At 37.2% G+C, this 15,703-nt stretch overlaps 1 protein-coding gene across 3 annotated transcripts in view; it reads left to right on the plus strand.

The window, feature by feature from the left end:
• Nucleotides 1–13,431, plus strand: part of LOC149163405 (transcription factor-like protein DPB) — a 145,951-nt gene extending 132,520 nt beyond the window's left edge. For 2 of the 3 annotated variants that reach the window (XM_089431691.1, XM_089431692.1), the window contains 2 exons: nucleotides 12,090–12,160; nucleotides 12,354–13,431. In XM_089431691.1, the coding sequence (XP_089287817.1) occupies nucleotides 12,090–12,160; nucleotides 12,354–12,633 (351 nt within the window). In that variant the 3' untranslated portion in view covers nucleotides 12,634–13,431. The remainder of the gene's footprint in view (nucleotides 1–12,089; nucleotides 12,161–12,353) is intronic. The other variant, XM_089431693.1, reaches the window with a different exon arrangement.
• Nucleotides 13,432–15,703: the final 2,272 nt, after the last annotated feature.

Consider the following 15,703-nt stretch of genomic DNA (forward strand, 5'->3'; position numbering starts at 1 on the left):
CTCATCCGTCTTTATGCAGAGACTACTTCTTGGCACCCCCTTCTTGAAGCCTTGTTGTTGTAGATAGTGATCCATTCTTGCGTACTAAGCTCTAGGAGCTTGTTTCAACTTGTATAATGCCTTTTTCAACTTACAAACACAGTCTTTTCCTTCTGTTAGATTAAACCCTTCTGGTTGCTCCATGTAGACTTATTCCTTGAGTTCCCCATTTAGAAATGCTGATTTTACGTCCATTTGATAGATTTTTAATCCTTTTGAGCAAGCAAATGCCAAGAACATCCTGATAGCTTCCACACGAGCTACTGGTGCAAATGTTTCTTCAAAGTCAATTCCTTCAATTTGTGAATAGCCTTTACAAACAAGCCTTGCCTTGTTTCTGATGATTTGTCCATCTTCATTCATTTTGTTTTTGAATACCCATTTGGTTCCTATTATGTTTTTGTCCTTTGGATGAGATACCAGCTCCCATGTCTCATTCTTCTCAATTTGAGACATTTCTTCTTCCATGGCTTTTACCCAATGAAGATCCTTACTTGCTTGAGTAGTATCATGGATAAAAGAGCAACATCATTTTTCTTTGGTGTACTAGTCATCCTTCTTTGAGTTTGCATCCCTTCATCCATATTGCCAATAATCTGCTCTTTTGGGTGATATTTTTGGAGAAATTTCAGCTTTGAAGGGGTTTGAGATGGTTCTTTTTCCTTGGTTTTTTCTTGGTCTTTTTCTTCCTTTTCAGGTTCTTCTTCTTCAATGAGAGGATCAACTTCATGTTCTTCAATTTCTTTCTTTGGAAGGTCTTCATCAATTTTTACATCGATGCTTTCCACTATTTTCCGTAGTCGGTTATTGTAGCACTTGTAGGCTTTGCTTCTTATAGAATATCCAAGAAAGATCCCTTCGTCAACCCGTGAATCAAATTTTCCTGGTGAGCCATCATTAATTTTTATGAAGCACTTGCTTCCAAAAATCTTTAAGTATTTTACTGAATCAGGTCTTCCTTTCCATAATTCATAAGGAGTCTTTTCATTATTTGGTCATAATTGAGTTCGATTCAAGGTATGGACAACTGTCTTGACTGCTTCTCTCCAGAATTTTGGCTGCAAGTTAGCTGCTATTAACATTGTTCTTGCCATTTCTTGAACTATTCGGTTTCTTCTTTCAACTACCCCATTTTGCTTGGGTGTTCTGGCAGCAGAGAGTTCTCTTTTAATTCCATGTATTTTACAGAATTCATTAAATTCTTTTGATGTGAATTCTCCCCCTCTATCTGTTCTGAGGCACTTAATCTTTGAGTCCTTTTCATTTTCTACAAGAGCTTTAAGATTCTTAAAACACTCAAATGCTTTGGATTTATATTTTATAAAATATATCCACATCATTCTAGTATAGTCATCAACAAATAAAGCAAAGTACCTTTCTCCTTGGAGTGTCGGAGTTCTAGTTGGTCCACATAAATCAGCATGGATGATCTCCAAAGGCTTTGATGTAGAAAACTCCTTGGTCTTGTGGCTGGTTCTGGTTTGCTTTCCATGTTGACATGGACCACATATTCCTTGATTTGGTTTGAATAACTTTGGAATGTCTCGTACTGCTTTAATCTTGCTGATATTGATCAAGTTATCGAAGCTTGTATGTCCAAGTCGCTTGTGCCACAACCAACTTTCATCTGTTTGACTTAAGTAGCATTTATCTTCTTGAATCTTGTTCAGAATGTAGATGTTGTCTGGTGTTCTAACCCCTTTCGCCACAAGTTCCCCTGAGGAAGAGTTCCTTATTTCACAGTCTTTGGTGCTAAAGACAACATTATGTCCTTGATCACAGATTTGGCTAACACTCAGGAGGTTGTGTTTGAGCTCGTTTACTAGCAAAGCATTTTGAGCTTTTCCTTTTCCATTAATAAGAGTAACAGTTCCTTTTCCAGCAATTTTGGCAGATCCACTTCCAAAGGATACATTTCCTTCCTTTTTGTTCAATGAGACAAACTTCCTTTTGTCCCCTATCATGTGTCTGGAGCACCCACTATCCACAAACCAATGATTTTCATTATTTTGAGCACATAGAGCTAGGCCACATTTATCCGTGTTGGGATTCTCACTTCTTGCTTTTCCTCTCTTGAGTGGGCAATTTTGTTCATTGTGTCCATTATTATTACATAATGAGCAAATCAGATCAAATTTGGCCAAGGGATCAAAAGAATTGTAGGTCTTGATTTGTCCTTGCCCTTTGGGGCCATATGGTTTGTTTATTTGATCCTTCAGTTTTGGTGTGTCATTCTTACGAGCCATGCAATGTCTAACTTGATGACCAAAATTTTTACAATGGAAACAATGCCCAAAAAAGACAGTTTTGTACCTGTTGTAATAGCCATGATTTGAATCAACATTCTTCCTTGGAGTTACTATGGGACCTCTCCCTCCTATAAATATCTCCTCCATGAATAACATCCATGATTCGAATCAACATTCTTCCTTGGAGTTACCCTCTCTTCATTCTTTGGATCTGGGATGAGCCTTTGATGAAATGATCTTTCTTCTTTTGGGTTGCTGGAAAGTATGTCGACATAGCTTTTCGCATTATTCTTAGTACTTGATGATTCTCCTTTAAAACCTATTCCAGATTTGTCATGTTGAGGTTTTTGATTATTTATGATAGTGTGAAGTATTTGAGAGCTTTTCCAACCCTTTTTAACTTGCTCCAATTCCTTTCTCAGAGATACTATTTCGGCTTCACGTTCTTCGCAAGCTTCTTCTTTTTCTTTTAGCTTATTTTTCAAGAGATCTTCCCTTCTTTTTGTTTCCTCGTTTTCTACCTTGAGAGAAATGATTTTATTCCGTAATTTCTCATTTTCTTCAATGACACTTATTAACAATTCATCTACATTTCCATCTAGCCCTGAGTTATCATCATTTGTGAATGCCATGAATAATACTTCTTGGCTTCCAGCATGGTCATTTTCTTCATTTGATTCTTCATTACCTCCTTTGCGATGAGGGAACTAGTTAGTTGATTTCTTTTTAATGACTACAAATTCATCTTCATCAGACTCATCCTGCTTAGAGAGGAAGTTCTTCTTATTGAACCCTTTCTTTTTATATACCATCCTTTTAGAATTTTCTTCGTCATCACTATCATGCTTATGAGGACGTTTTGCAGCATAATGACCTATTTTTCCACATTTGAAACAAATAAGAGCGTATCTACCTTTTAGCTTAGATCATTTCTTCAGCCTTCGTACAAATTGCGCCAATTTGGATTCAACATCGGAGTCATCACTACTGACATACCTTTATTTCCCCTTTTTTGATTTTGAGGCCTTGAACGCTGCATCTTTGGAACTTGGGCAACCTTTTCTCATCTCATAGGCAATGAGGATTCCATGGAGTTCATCCATCTTGAGAGTATCTAGATCCTTCATTTCTTCTATGGCACTTACTTTGGAGTCAAATCTGTCTGGGAGAGATCTTAAGTCCTTTTGAACAATGGTGCTTTCTTCACTATTTTCTTCCAATCCTTTAAGAGAGTTGACCACTTCAGCTACTCGGAGAAAGTATGATGCAATATCTTCTTCATCATCCATTTTCAGACTTTCAAATTGCCTTTTATGAGTTTGAAGCTTTGTTTTCTTGACTTTGGAGTCCCCGTCGTCAATTAGCTTATCCCATACTTCTTTGGCAGAGTTACAATTCATGACTTTTGTAAATTCAGAATCAGTGATTCCACTAGTGATGGAGTTTAAGGCTTTTGCTTTTGCAACGTAGACTTTCCTCTTGTCTTGATCTGTTGGAAGAGTGGAAGGAGCTATGTACTTATTTAAGACTGAATGCCAAACTTCAGGTCCAAGGGTCATTAAGTAGTAGGACATTCTCTTTTTCCAGAAACCAAAATTTGTGCCATCGAACAGAGGAGGTCTTCTTGACACTTCTTGATTTCTCATCATGACTAAGAATCCTTCTTCAAGCTGTTAGGCTGATATGAAGAAGCCCGCTCTGATACCAATTGTTGGAAATACTAGCGGGGGGGGGGGGGTGAATCAGTATTTCTTTTCAATTATCATTTTTATCAATTAAAAACATTTATATTTGGAACACAGAAATAAATAACAGGAATAGATGCTTTTATTAATATGATCTCTGCAATAAATCAAGTACAATATATGTATATACATATATATATGTATATTTATATATATATGTATATACATAATATATATATATCCCGCTCTGATACCAATTGTTGGAAATACTAGCGGGGGGGGGGGGGGGGTGAATCAGTATTTCTTTTCAATTATCATTTTTATCAATTAAAAACATTTATATTTGAACACAGAAATAAATAACAGAATAGATGCTTTTATTAATATGATCTCTGCAATAAATCAAGTACATATATGTATATACATATATATATGTATATTTATATATATATGTATATACATACATATATATATATATATATATATATGTATGTATATACATATATATATAAATATACATATATATATGTATATACATATATTGTACTTGATTTATTGCAGAGATCATATTAATAAAAGCATCTATTCCTGTTATTTATTTATATATATATGTATGTATTACATATATATATAAATATACATATATATATGTATATACATATATTGTACTTGATTTATTGCAGAGATCATATTAATAAAAGCATCTATTCCTGTTATTTATTTCTGTGTTCCAAATATAAATGTTTTTAATTGATAAAAATGATAATTGAAAGAAATACTGATTCACCCCCCCCCGCTAGTATTTCCAACAATTGCCAAGCACCAATATATATATATATATATATATATGGATATGGTTTCAATCAGTTGCCAAGCACCAACTTGGACTCTTTGTGAGGCTCCAACTTCTAGAGCACCAACTCTGTCTTGTCAAGGCACCAACCTTGAATTTAGGAGCACCAACTCCCAGGACACCAATCCTTTCAGTTTTGAGGCACCAACCTCAAGGGCTCCAACCCTCTGCTGTAAATTGTCTGGATCTGTTTGGTTGTAATTCTCTGCTCCCAACCCTGCTGGACCTATGACTTACTTCTGTCCTCCTGTTCCTTCCACTTCTGCCAGAACTTCAGCTTCCTTTTTTTTCTTACAGTTCGCCAGCAACACTAAACTTTCCTTGTTCTCTGTTTTATATGCCTGATACGCTTGACCTTTAGCTTCCTCCTTGCTCGCTTGAGCTTCGGCTTCCTCAACGCTCGCTCGACCTTTTGGCTTCCCTCCTCCGGTCGCTTTAGCTTCCTCTGCGCTCGCTCGTCCATCTATGCTCACTTGATTCTTCGGCTTCCCGGTCCATGGCTTCCTCTGTCAACAGAGAGGTCCCACATTGAATTTTCTCTTTTTAATCAACGCCTCGTTTCGCACCATTGATTTCTTCTGTATTAGATCCGACGATCACCACTCGGTTCGATCAACACAATGCATCGGAAGCTTGCTGCACCGTAGATCTCTTTTCTCCAGATCTAATGGTCCCGACTTAACCCGATCAACCCAAAAGCCGTCCGTTGATCCTTCGCCGTCGATCAACACCGCATTTGATCCAACGCTCAACAATGATATCGGGTGAGCTACATGCACGAGGATTACCCGCTCGATAAAGCGGTTTCCTCTCTCCTCCGACGTGAAACGTGTCAATTGCTTAATGGAATCGGGTGACTTCCTCATATTACCACTTATTGCTTATTCTCAACCCGATAAACCATTTCTGCTTATAAACTAGCCTTTCTCTTTGACTAATGCCCAAGCTATTTAGTGCCCGATGACTGTAGTTCTTCTACCATCGACGGCTGCAACGGCTCCTCCAATTTCCTCATCCGCTAATACTTAAATTAATCTCCGTCATTCATTTCTTTGACTTTACGTTGCGCGACTTAATCTTGGCTGCTCATTACAAACAATCTCGTTCGTTGATCTCCAAGATCCAACGGTTCATGTGCATTCAATCTTCATCTGTCTCCTCACTTTGACTTTGATTCATTTCTTCAGTGTTTTTTCTGTCGTTTCGGGTTTTCTTCAGGGTTTCGGCCTTTCACTTTTCCGCTGCTCAACTCTTTCTGAGCCTGCCTTCTACAAATTCATACATTGCTAATTCTCTCTGAGCTTCACTCTGATTCTTCAACCAGATTCAAAGACCATTATGATTCCTCTGTCTCTTCTTCTCATCTCCGTGTTTCGCCGAATTCTGCCTGCACACAACAGCTAATGACTTCTTTGCTTCCAATGACCTCTTCCTCTTATGCTTTGGCTTCATGATGGATTTCGATAACCTGTTTTCGATGAACTCTTCCAATATGCTTCTCTTGATAGCTCCTGTGACTTCCGATATTCTTGCTTTGATATTCCGCAATACTCCTCTGATGTGTTCGTCTTTTGATGGCTTTGCTCCTTGGCTTCTTGCTCCTGTTTCTTCATGGATCCGCTCTGCTTGGCTTCACATCATTGTTTACTCATCCAGAATATTGCCATATTGACATCAATGACAATCTAGGTCAACAGCTTGAGTATGGATCATGGAGAGAATCTCTGATACAAGTACTTCGAAAGAGGGCAAGGAGTATTTCAAAAATTTGGTCAAGCATAAAAAACACTGGCTAAGACAATTTGAGTCGGGAACATATCTGGCCCAGATGGAGCTACTTATCAAGTATAGTGACTGTGTAAACAAGGAAATGATCCTATTCTCCATGGTTGACTTGCAGGTCAACTGTTTTCTCTGTTGACCCATCCCATCCATGGTCGATGGATTGAAACCGGGGCAAAGGAAAATTCTGTTTGGTTCTTTCAAGAGAAATCTTGTCACACCAGCAAGGATTGCTGAATTCTCAAGTTATGCCTCAGAGCATTCTGCTTACCACCATGATGAGCAGAGTCTTGCCAGCACAATTATGGGAATGGCGCAGGATTTTGTTGGCAGTAACAACATAATAACATCAACTAATAGTGGTGATCACAACAACAATAATGATGAAATTGTATTAAGGGATGACGAGAAGTTGGTAGATACAACCATTTCTCCAAAAGGCATTTCAAATGGTGTAGATATAGAAACCAAGCCAGAAAGCACCTTAATATCTGACTAGTCTTCAGAGCTGGAGAAGATTGATATATCCAATAATTTGACCTTCCCTCGATATGTTGAAAGAAGTATTAATATATTTTCTGTCAAGCCCCCTGATTGGGTAGGATGGGAATCTTTTGAGGGCACTTCTGGTAGAAATCCATTTAGTGAAAACAATCCTTTTAAATAGATGTCGGAAATTGGCTTGTCCAGGCCAAGGCTCAAGGATTAAAATGGATCATGTCACTGGAAAAGAGACAATTCAAGATAGTTCTATTCCTAAATTACGAGAGGAGGTAGAAGCCGATGAACTAGCGAAGAAGACAACATTGTCCTTGTTTGAAGAAAATATGGAGTTTGTTGATGAAGAAATAGAGGGAGCAAAAAAAGCCATGGAACATGCTCTAAAGGAAGGAATGGAAGAAGCCACAATGAACTTGTCATTCTTGAGGACAAGAAATGTTGGGAAGGGGGGATTGTAATGTTCCCATGAAATTAATTGCCAAACTGACGAAGTAGCCTATCGATCCCTGTAGGCTATAGTCCTTGATAAAGGGGAAAACCCCCAAAATACCAACTGGGCAAAGAAACCCAAAGTAGGGGCTTGGTATGAATTTTAATTTTTACCCAATTAATCAAAGGAGAGAATCCCTCAACGAAATCTATAAATATAAGAGGGTTGAATTCATTTGTATCATCATTGATTTGAATCATTATTTCTATTTTTCTTTGAGCCTAAGGCTCTGAGGGTTTTAAGACTCTTTTTCTCCTATCAATTTTGGTAGTGAAAGATTCCACCCTAGTTGATAAACTTATTTTCTCTTTTATTTTCCTATTTTCTACTTGTTTTGACACAAGTATCTTCTATCTAAGGAGCAATGAAGTTTTGGTAGCAAGGCATTTCAAGACTCCTAGAAGGTGGTGGACGAAATTCTCTTTGTGACTAATCTCTGACCAGGTTGAAGACTCCTTTGGAAAAACATTCTGTGGCAAGGCAAATTATTCATCTAGGGCTGGACCTCTCTTTCTGTAACTGAGTTCTGGAGAGATCGAAGGGCCTGAGGCCAATTTTCTCTTGAACCTAAGATGTCTTGACTGAGGTAGGACAAAGGGATAATCTTGAAGAAGCTGGTATCCATACGAGTCCCATTCTGAGGTAACTGTAGGCCTGCAGGCCGAAATTCTTGAAGTGACTGGGAACATCTGATGCCAACTACACTGAAGGCAGAACATAACATCTTTTGGGCTGAACACGTATTACATTGAATTAGGCTCGTGATAATCTGTTTAAGCAAAGTTGAGAATGCTGGGCATGAATAGAAGATTACACAGACAGGTCAAAGGGTTTGTTGAGTCTTGTAGCAGCACCAGTCTACACAGATACAGTTGCAGAGAAGTTTCTAAGAGGTATCCGGAGGGTGGGTTTGAGATAGGCGTTGAAAAAAGGTTCAATTTTCAGTAGTAGTTTGCATTTCCAGGAACCTGACTTGCCCAGAATCCTAGGTCATCCAACAGTTGGTATTCCAGACTTGCTAAGTGATAAGTTGTATATTGCTTTAGATTACATAATAGTGCCAGGTCATTGATAGACAAGCATCGCTGCTCATCATTTGGTTCTGAAATCTGTTCTGATTAATTTACTAGGTGGTTTACAGTACTGTGTTGATGACTACTGTATTACACGTTATTAATTGAGCTATGTATTGTTGGAACGATATTGACAATTCTTGTATTATGAGTCGTTTACGGTTTGTTCCATTGTTGAATGAAAAGGGAAATTTGTTGCAAAACCCTTGTTGTATGAGGAAAAACGAAGCAAAATAAGAATCCCTAGAAAGGAAAATTGCCATAGATCACGACACCTTGACTGCCAGAACACTGATTATTTCCTTTTGCTCCACTTGCATTTGGTATTTAAGTCTTCATCAAACGACCAAACTACATAGACACTCGGAAGCTCCGATAACTCTATTTCTTTTGCACAAAACCTTGATAAACTGGAACCCTGACCAACTCCATTGCCTAATTTTAAATCCATCTAATCCTGGATTTTGGGTCATTTGATAATGACCATGCTGTGGTTCTCATCCGGATCACCATATGATTGGATGTCTGTGCACTCCTAGATGGCTAGATAGCCTGGTAAGGGTCCCATTGGGGTTGGTCCACTGTCTTTGGTGCAAATGCTATGTTGGTTGCCATTTTGGCCAAACCATAATACACACGAAACCTTCGCCAAAACACTACCCTGATGCAAATATTGAGACTACACTGCCATGTTAATACTCTGTGCATGAATCAAGAACTGCCATGTGGTCCTCTTGCCAAGTCATCTATGCCTTGTCATACCAACGTCCTCTGCAAAATTAGCCCACTGCCATGTGGTTTTCCCTGCTACTGCCACATGTCTAGGGACTTGCCACGTGTCAACTGCCACCTATCCAATTGGCCATCCAAAATGCCACATGTCAACTCTTCATGTTGCCATGTCACCCGCTTTGCCACCTGGCGTCAGCTGACATGCCTCCTATACTGCCACATTGTACATGGGGTCCACCTACTAGCCAAGATGAAAATCCGGATTTGGGTCTTTGGTCTTTGGTTAAGGTGTTACTTTGGTGCACCACTGGATACCTGGATGCCCAAATACACTCGAGAGGCTTGGATATGATTTTCAATTTTCATCCGGATATCCGCCTCGATTTGGATTCTTTTACATCCAGATTTCTTTTGCATCTTTTAGGCATAAGCACTGTTTTGAAGCAGTCATCTTCTCATTCCTATGGAGTTCAAAGAAGTGCCACATATAGGACAAGCTATTTAAGCATGCATTAATGACAATACTTTTGACAACACAACATCAATGACAACATATGTTCAACATGATCTATACCAATGTGCTGTTAAACATAAATGAAAGAACTTGATTACAGAAATTCTTAATGTACCTTATAATGTATGGCCCACCTTCATCTGAAAGGTAAGCTAGATGTCACAAAGCACAGACTGGAGCTTAGATGGAGGCCCTTTGAGGCTAGCTATTTGTAGATCTCATAGGGCTGCTGGCTGGGAAGTTGGATAAAATGTGAGAAAAAGTTTTCTTCTAGAGGTCACGTGTCCATTTAGTATTCTATGGAGCAAGAAAGGACAAAGTCACTATGAGGGTTTTTTATTTTTAGTGGAGTAGGAAAGGACATCACTATGAGGGTTTTCTTTTTAATGGCAGCCAAAAAAGCTTTAAAAGTTTGGGAATAGGCTAGTGCTTTTGAGGTTATATGTATCTGTCTGTTTATCTATATATATTGTTCAAGAAACACCTTGCGGGTTCCCCCCTCTTCCCCCAAATATCCAGATGGAGGCTGGCTCAATTGCCAACCACAATAGTTGCTGATAACCTTGAGGGACCCGATTGGATTTGAAGTTGTGACTCATAGCCTCCTTGTCAAGTACATGCCTTAGGTGAATGGTTCAACCGAATTTTGGAGGTATATATATATATTTTTGTTGGGAGAAACACTTTATTTACATGGAGCCATGAAGCTTGTCCTCATTAACTTGAAGGCCAGATCAACACGGTATTAAACCTGTCAAACTTAGGCTCTGTTTTGTTCTCTAAGTCCGTTGAGGTTTGAACTTGGGCCTTCTTAGTGGTGATGCGATATATATATATATATATATATATGTATTCTTAAGTGAAGTTCTTTGGTTTCATGCATCTAAATACTTGGCCACCTGGTATATGAGCTAGCTGCTAAACTACTGTCTAATCTCAACCGTACTTAAAGCTGAAGAAAATAATATGTGAAGAGAACACAACTTGAAGGGATTTCCAAACATTTAAACACTTAGCCACCTGGTATATGAGCTAGCTGCTAAACTACTGTCTAATCTCAACTGTACTTAAAACTGAAGAAATTGATATGTGAAGAGAACACATTTTGAAGTGATTTCCTGTCAGTGTAAGAGTACAAACACACAGGTGAAAGATGTTATTTATCACATTTCATGTTTTTTCTTGGCTGTTGGGTTCAAGGCTCAATCAGAGGCTCTGATATTTGTTGAACGTTCACAAAAAATGAGCAGCACATAGAAACAGAAAAAACTGCACTTTAGATGGAGAACTCTGAAGAGGGACGTTATTTATGTTCGTTCAGAGAGTTTAAGAAAGTTTAGAGATGGCAGGTACGTAATTTATATATGTTGGGAAATTTTTCTTTAACCATTAGAATATTTCTCGATGGTGGTCTCCTTGAGAAACATGAGAGAAACTCTAGAAATTGCACAAGGGTAAAAAAATCACTTTAGAAGGGAGTTGTTCAAAATGGTAGGATAGGTTGGCAGAAAAATTAAAATATATGCAGATGTTCTTGTACCCGAAGAAATCTTTGAGTGGCATTTTGATCCGTTTGAATGTTTTATGCATGGGCAAAAAGTTGGGGTTCCATTTTACGAGAGCATTGCATGGTATGATATTTTTGTTTGTTAGGATATGCATATTTATATTAAACTGTATAAAAGCGGTTCAAGAAAGGGATTAAGACTTGATAAATGGTAGGATGAAGAGTGTCCCATTCTATTAGGATGTAATCTCGAGATTATTTGAGATAATGTTGTCGTAGATTTTAAGTTATTTATTATTCATTCATGGCATTTCCTGATATGTATGTTAGAGTTAGATCCAACCATTTATCCAAAATGTTGGAAGTATGGATTTTTGGTCCTTGGACTTAGTTGGCCAGTACGTATCTGTGTTTAATGAATGAGTTTTATGTCATAAATAATATCTGAAAGTGCGTGTTTTGGTAAACAAGTACAGGGCTGATTTGCAAGCATATATGTCAGACACTTACTATGTATCATTATCTGGGTTTCTCATTTTTCCTTATAATAAATTAAAATCATGAGTTCATAATGTATGAACTATGATGTATTAGGGTTTGTTATCCGATCTCTTTTCACACTTTCCTGCTGATGGTATTTCCTAAACTGTTTTTTGCATATTAGACCCGTCCACAAGCAACGGTTGAAATTGAAATCTCTGAAGACATGCAGTTAGTTCACTTTGACTTCAACAGGTACCTCATTCTCATTCTTGGGACAATTACCTTATAGAAGCCTCTATGTATGACATTCAGGTCACACACGTGAATGCCTTCTCTTATTCTATTGTTTTTAGCAGTTGAAATATCAGTATGGGCTATTGTGCACTTTTGTTATATTTTATTCGTCATTAGCTTCATGGATTTGTTTGCACTGATGTATTTGCAGCACACCTTTTGAGCTCCATGATGATGCATATGTGCTCAAAGCAATGGGATTTTGTGAAAAGCCATTTACTGATGGTATGGATGTTACTGGCCATGATAGTTTTGCAAATGGAACTGGATTCGGCGAAAATAACATGACTATAACTAACATGTACCGGCACTCTTTGCCATCTCATTTGAGAACAACAGGTGGTTCTTTTTCCATGCCCTCTGCCACTGGCAAAAACTGCACTTCCCCACCTGTTCCAGGAATATTAAAAGCACGTGTTAAGCATGAATAATGAAAACGCAATATGTTCATCCATGGCATTCCCTCCAAAGCAAATCTGTATTAGTAAGAGCCCTTTTTCTTGGGGTATATTTTCTTTCTAGTCATGTATCCTATGATTATTTTATTTATTATGATATATTTTTAGATTTTTAAGCAACCTTTGTCAGTCCCCCGTGGGAAAACCATATCTGTTTGGTTTGAAAGAAATGTACAGTACTGTTGTATAATGGAAAGTCAGGTCTGCATAATACAGCATGCCTCTTTCGCAAAAGCTGAAGAGATTGAAGCATTGAGTCAACTTGACATGACGTATTTTCCCCTCTCGAGATATTAATCTGAGAGTGGACGTTTCATTTTATCAAGCAACTGAAATATGTGTGGCAGTCCATTCATGTACCATCTTGATGCTTCCTTTTATTCAGCCATTTCCAGTCGAGATGAGATGCAAATGTTTAAGGGGTCTTGGGGGCGTTGCCCATGTTTCAGTAACTTTTGAAGTGTAATTGTAAAGTGCATTTGCTCTATAGCAGCTTACTCTGCTTTCTCTCGATGGATTGCTGAGAACTTTAGTTCATCTTATGAAAGACATTTTTAGAGTGGCTATTTTTTAAAAGAGAGAACTTCGGGTTGAGAAAACGTGCCTTTAGATCTAACAAGAAAGAGATCTTGAATTGAATAGATCTGGTGTAAAAATGCTTGAAGGCGAGGATACTAAAAGTTACTTCATGCAGGTTGTATCTGTTGTAATCAGAAGTTTAGAGAAGGGTAAAACTCTGTTCTATTCTTTTTTTTATTCGTCTGGTTTATATTTACAGACTTTGGCAATTTAATTCCTTAAATATAATTTTAAGGGGATTTACAAGGAGTTAATATATTTGAGTTCAGGTGTAAGCTTCTCACTACAATTTTGCTGGCTTATTTAAATCCACTACACTTGGGTGTCCATGTAAACGGATGTTAAAGCTGAATTAAATAAAAATATTAAAAAGTACAAATTGAAAGCAAACATATATTAATTTTTATTAATGGAATGTTCTGTTATCATGATCTTACTTGAAAATTGTATCTGCTAAACACTATTGTTATCTTGAATCTGCTTGGTTATAAAATATCAGTATCATTTATTTGGCGTGGGTTTATTCTATATCTTATTGATATGCATTTTCTATTCAAAGTAGGATTTGCGACATTGTTGATATCTTATTTTCTTGCAACCCACGTGCTTGGTTCAGACATGAGATTTACCACTAACCTATTAGTCGACAAACTTCTTTATCCGCTAATGAAAGTCATCGAATTTAACTGTACGAGTATGAATATACTTTATAATCTACAATATCGATTCATTGATCAGGCGGTTTTACTCAGTAGATAATGCTGCTATTATTTTCTTTCGTTGCAATAAACATTAACTGTTTGATATTTAAATGTGTGAACGTGAGAGATGATGCAATAAAAATAAATCCTAACTTATTTGATAATTAATTTTGTATGTACGCCAGAGATATTGCAATAAAGTGAATCTCGACTTACTTTTGATATAACTAGTTTGCAATGATGATATGCAGATGCAATCCTCTGTAAAACTCATTGATTTTTGGACTTGTAAGTAAGCGATGTGATTTAAGATTTGATCTTCGCATGTAAACATGTAGTTTTAAAAGTAATTGGCTGTCTAAAGTTCTATCCTTTATACTTTAAATTTTTAAGTGATGGTAGTCAATGTCCAAGTCACCCATTAATAAGATCTTATGTTTGGATTCATTGCATTTAGTTTGTGGTTTTAAAAGTGATTGGATGTGAGTCTAAAGTTCCATCCTATATATTTGAAAATTGAAAATTTCATGATGATAGTCATTGACCAAGTTGCCCATTAACAAGATCTTGTGTTTGGACTCGTTGCATTAGTTTAAAAGCAAGCAAGATGTGGTGGGAAAGGATATCCGATTCTAATTCTAATAATAAAATCTACACATTTATCAATATTAACATGATTTTTTTGGGGAAAGGTTGGACATATTTTTACTTGAAAGTGCTTAGAGTTGATGAATCAAAATTGTAGAAGGGTATATACTCTCTTATATCGTCTTTAGTGAGACTATGAATGCAAAATAAAATTAGAGTAGGCTATTACATTTGAAGAATTTATGTGTTTTATCTACAAGAAACCTATGGCTAGCAATTGATGACATACTTCATCTCATCATGCGGCACAAAATGTAGGCAAAGTTGTGACCTCATGCTAAAAAACAAACTTATACTAGATATTTCAAAGGGTAAATTGAGCAAAAATTCCTGGGCATTGTCAAATTCCAATTAAAGAGGATTGAACCATATAGCCACATTTGCTAGACAAGGTAACTTGCTAGTGAAATTTTTCTTGAAAAGGAATTAAACACAATCTTGGCTATGCTTCTTGTTACTACCTTGATTAGTGGTATCAAGAAGGTTTGGTCAAGGTGCTAATTGGTGAGCACGTAGGAGATGTAACCACTATCATCTCATCACAATATATGTTAGGTCCCTACAATGCTAGTGATTGCCCCATTACTATTGTCATTGTAGCTTTTATTGTTATTATTGTGCCTTTATTGTCTCCATATTGTTATTAGTGTGCTCCATAGAAGCCCACTATTGTTATTGTTGTGCCTTTATATTATTATTGTTATGTCGGCTTTGATTATATTGTGACTCCTTAGACTCCTATATATAGAAATGAGGTTTGGACGTGTATTATTGAAGAATTGTTCATTTGTGTAATGTAAAAGAGGCTGCCCCCTTGAAGAGACTAATTTTGAAGTCGTCGATTTATTTTTTCTATTTTTTTGTGAGCTGATTCATAACATTTGGTATCAGAGCTTTGGATTGTAGGGTTTCGCTGTTCCAAGTTTTTTCTGCGACGTTTCAGAAACTAAAAAAAACCCATCTGGGCCGAAATTTCAAAGATCCTGGAGTCCGAATTTCAAATCTTGTCTCGTTATATTCTCGAATTACATCCCAAACATGTGACCTTGGGAAAATCGTCATAACTCTCTCTAAGTATCATATTGAAATTTCGTAAGAGGTTATAGAAAAGAGAC

The sequence above is a fragment of the Pinus tabuliformis genome, chromosome 5_1 (genome assembly GCF_031772625.1).
Source record: "Pinus tabuliformis cultivar Carrire ecotype Pingquan chromosome 5_1, CPIR1, whole genome shotgun sequence".
NCBI lineage: Eukaryota > Viridiplantae > Streptophyta > Pinopsida > Pinales > Pinaceae > Pinus > Pinus tabuliformis.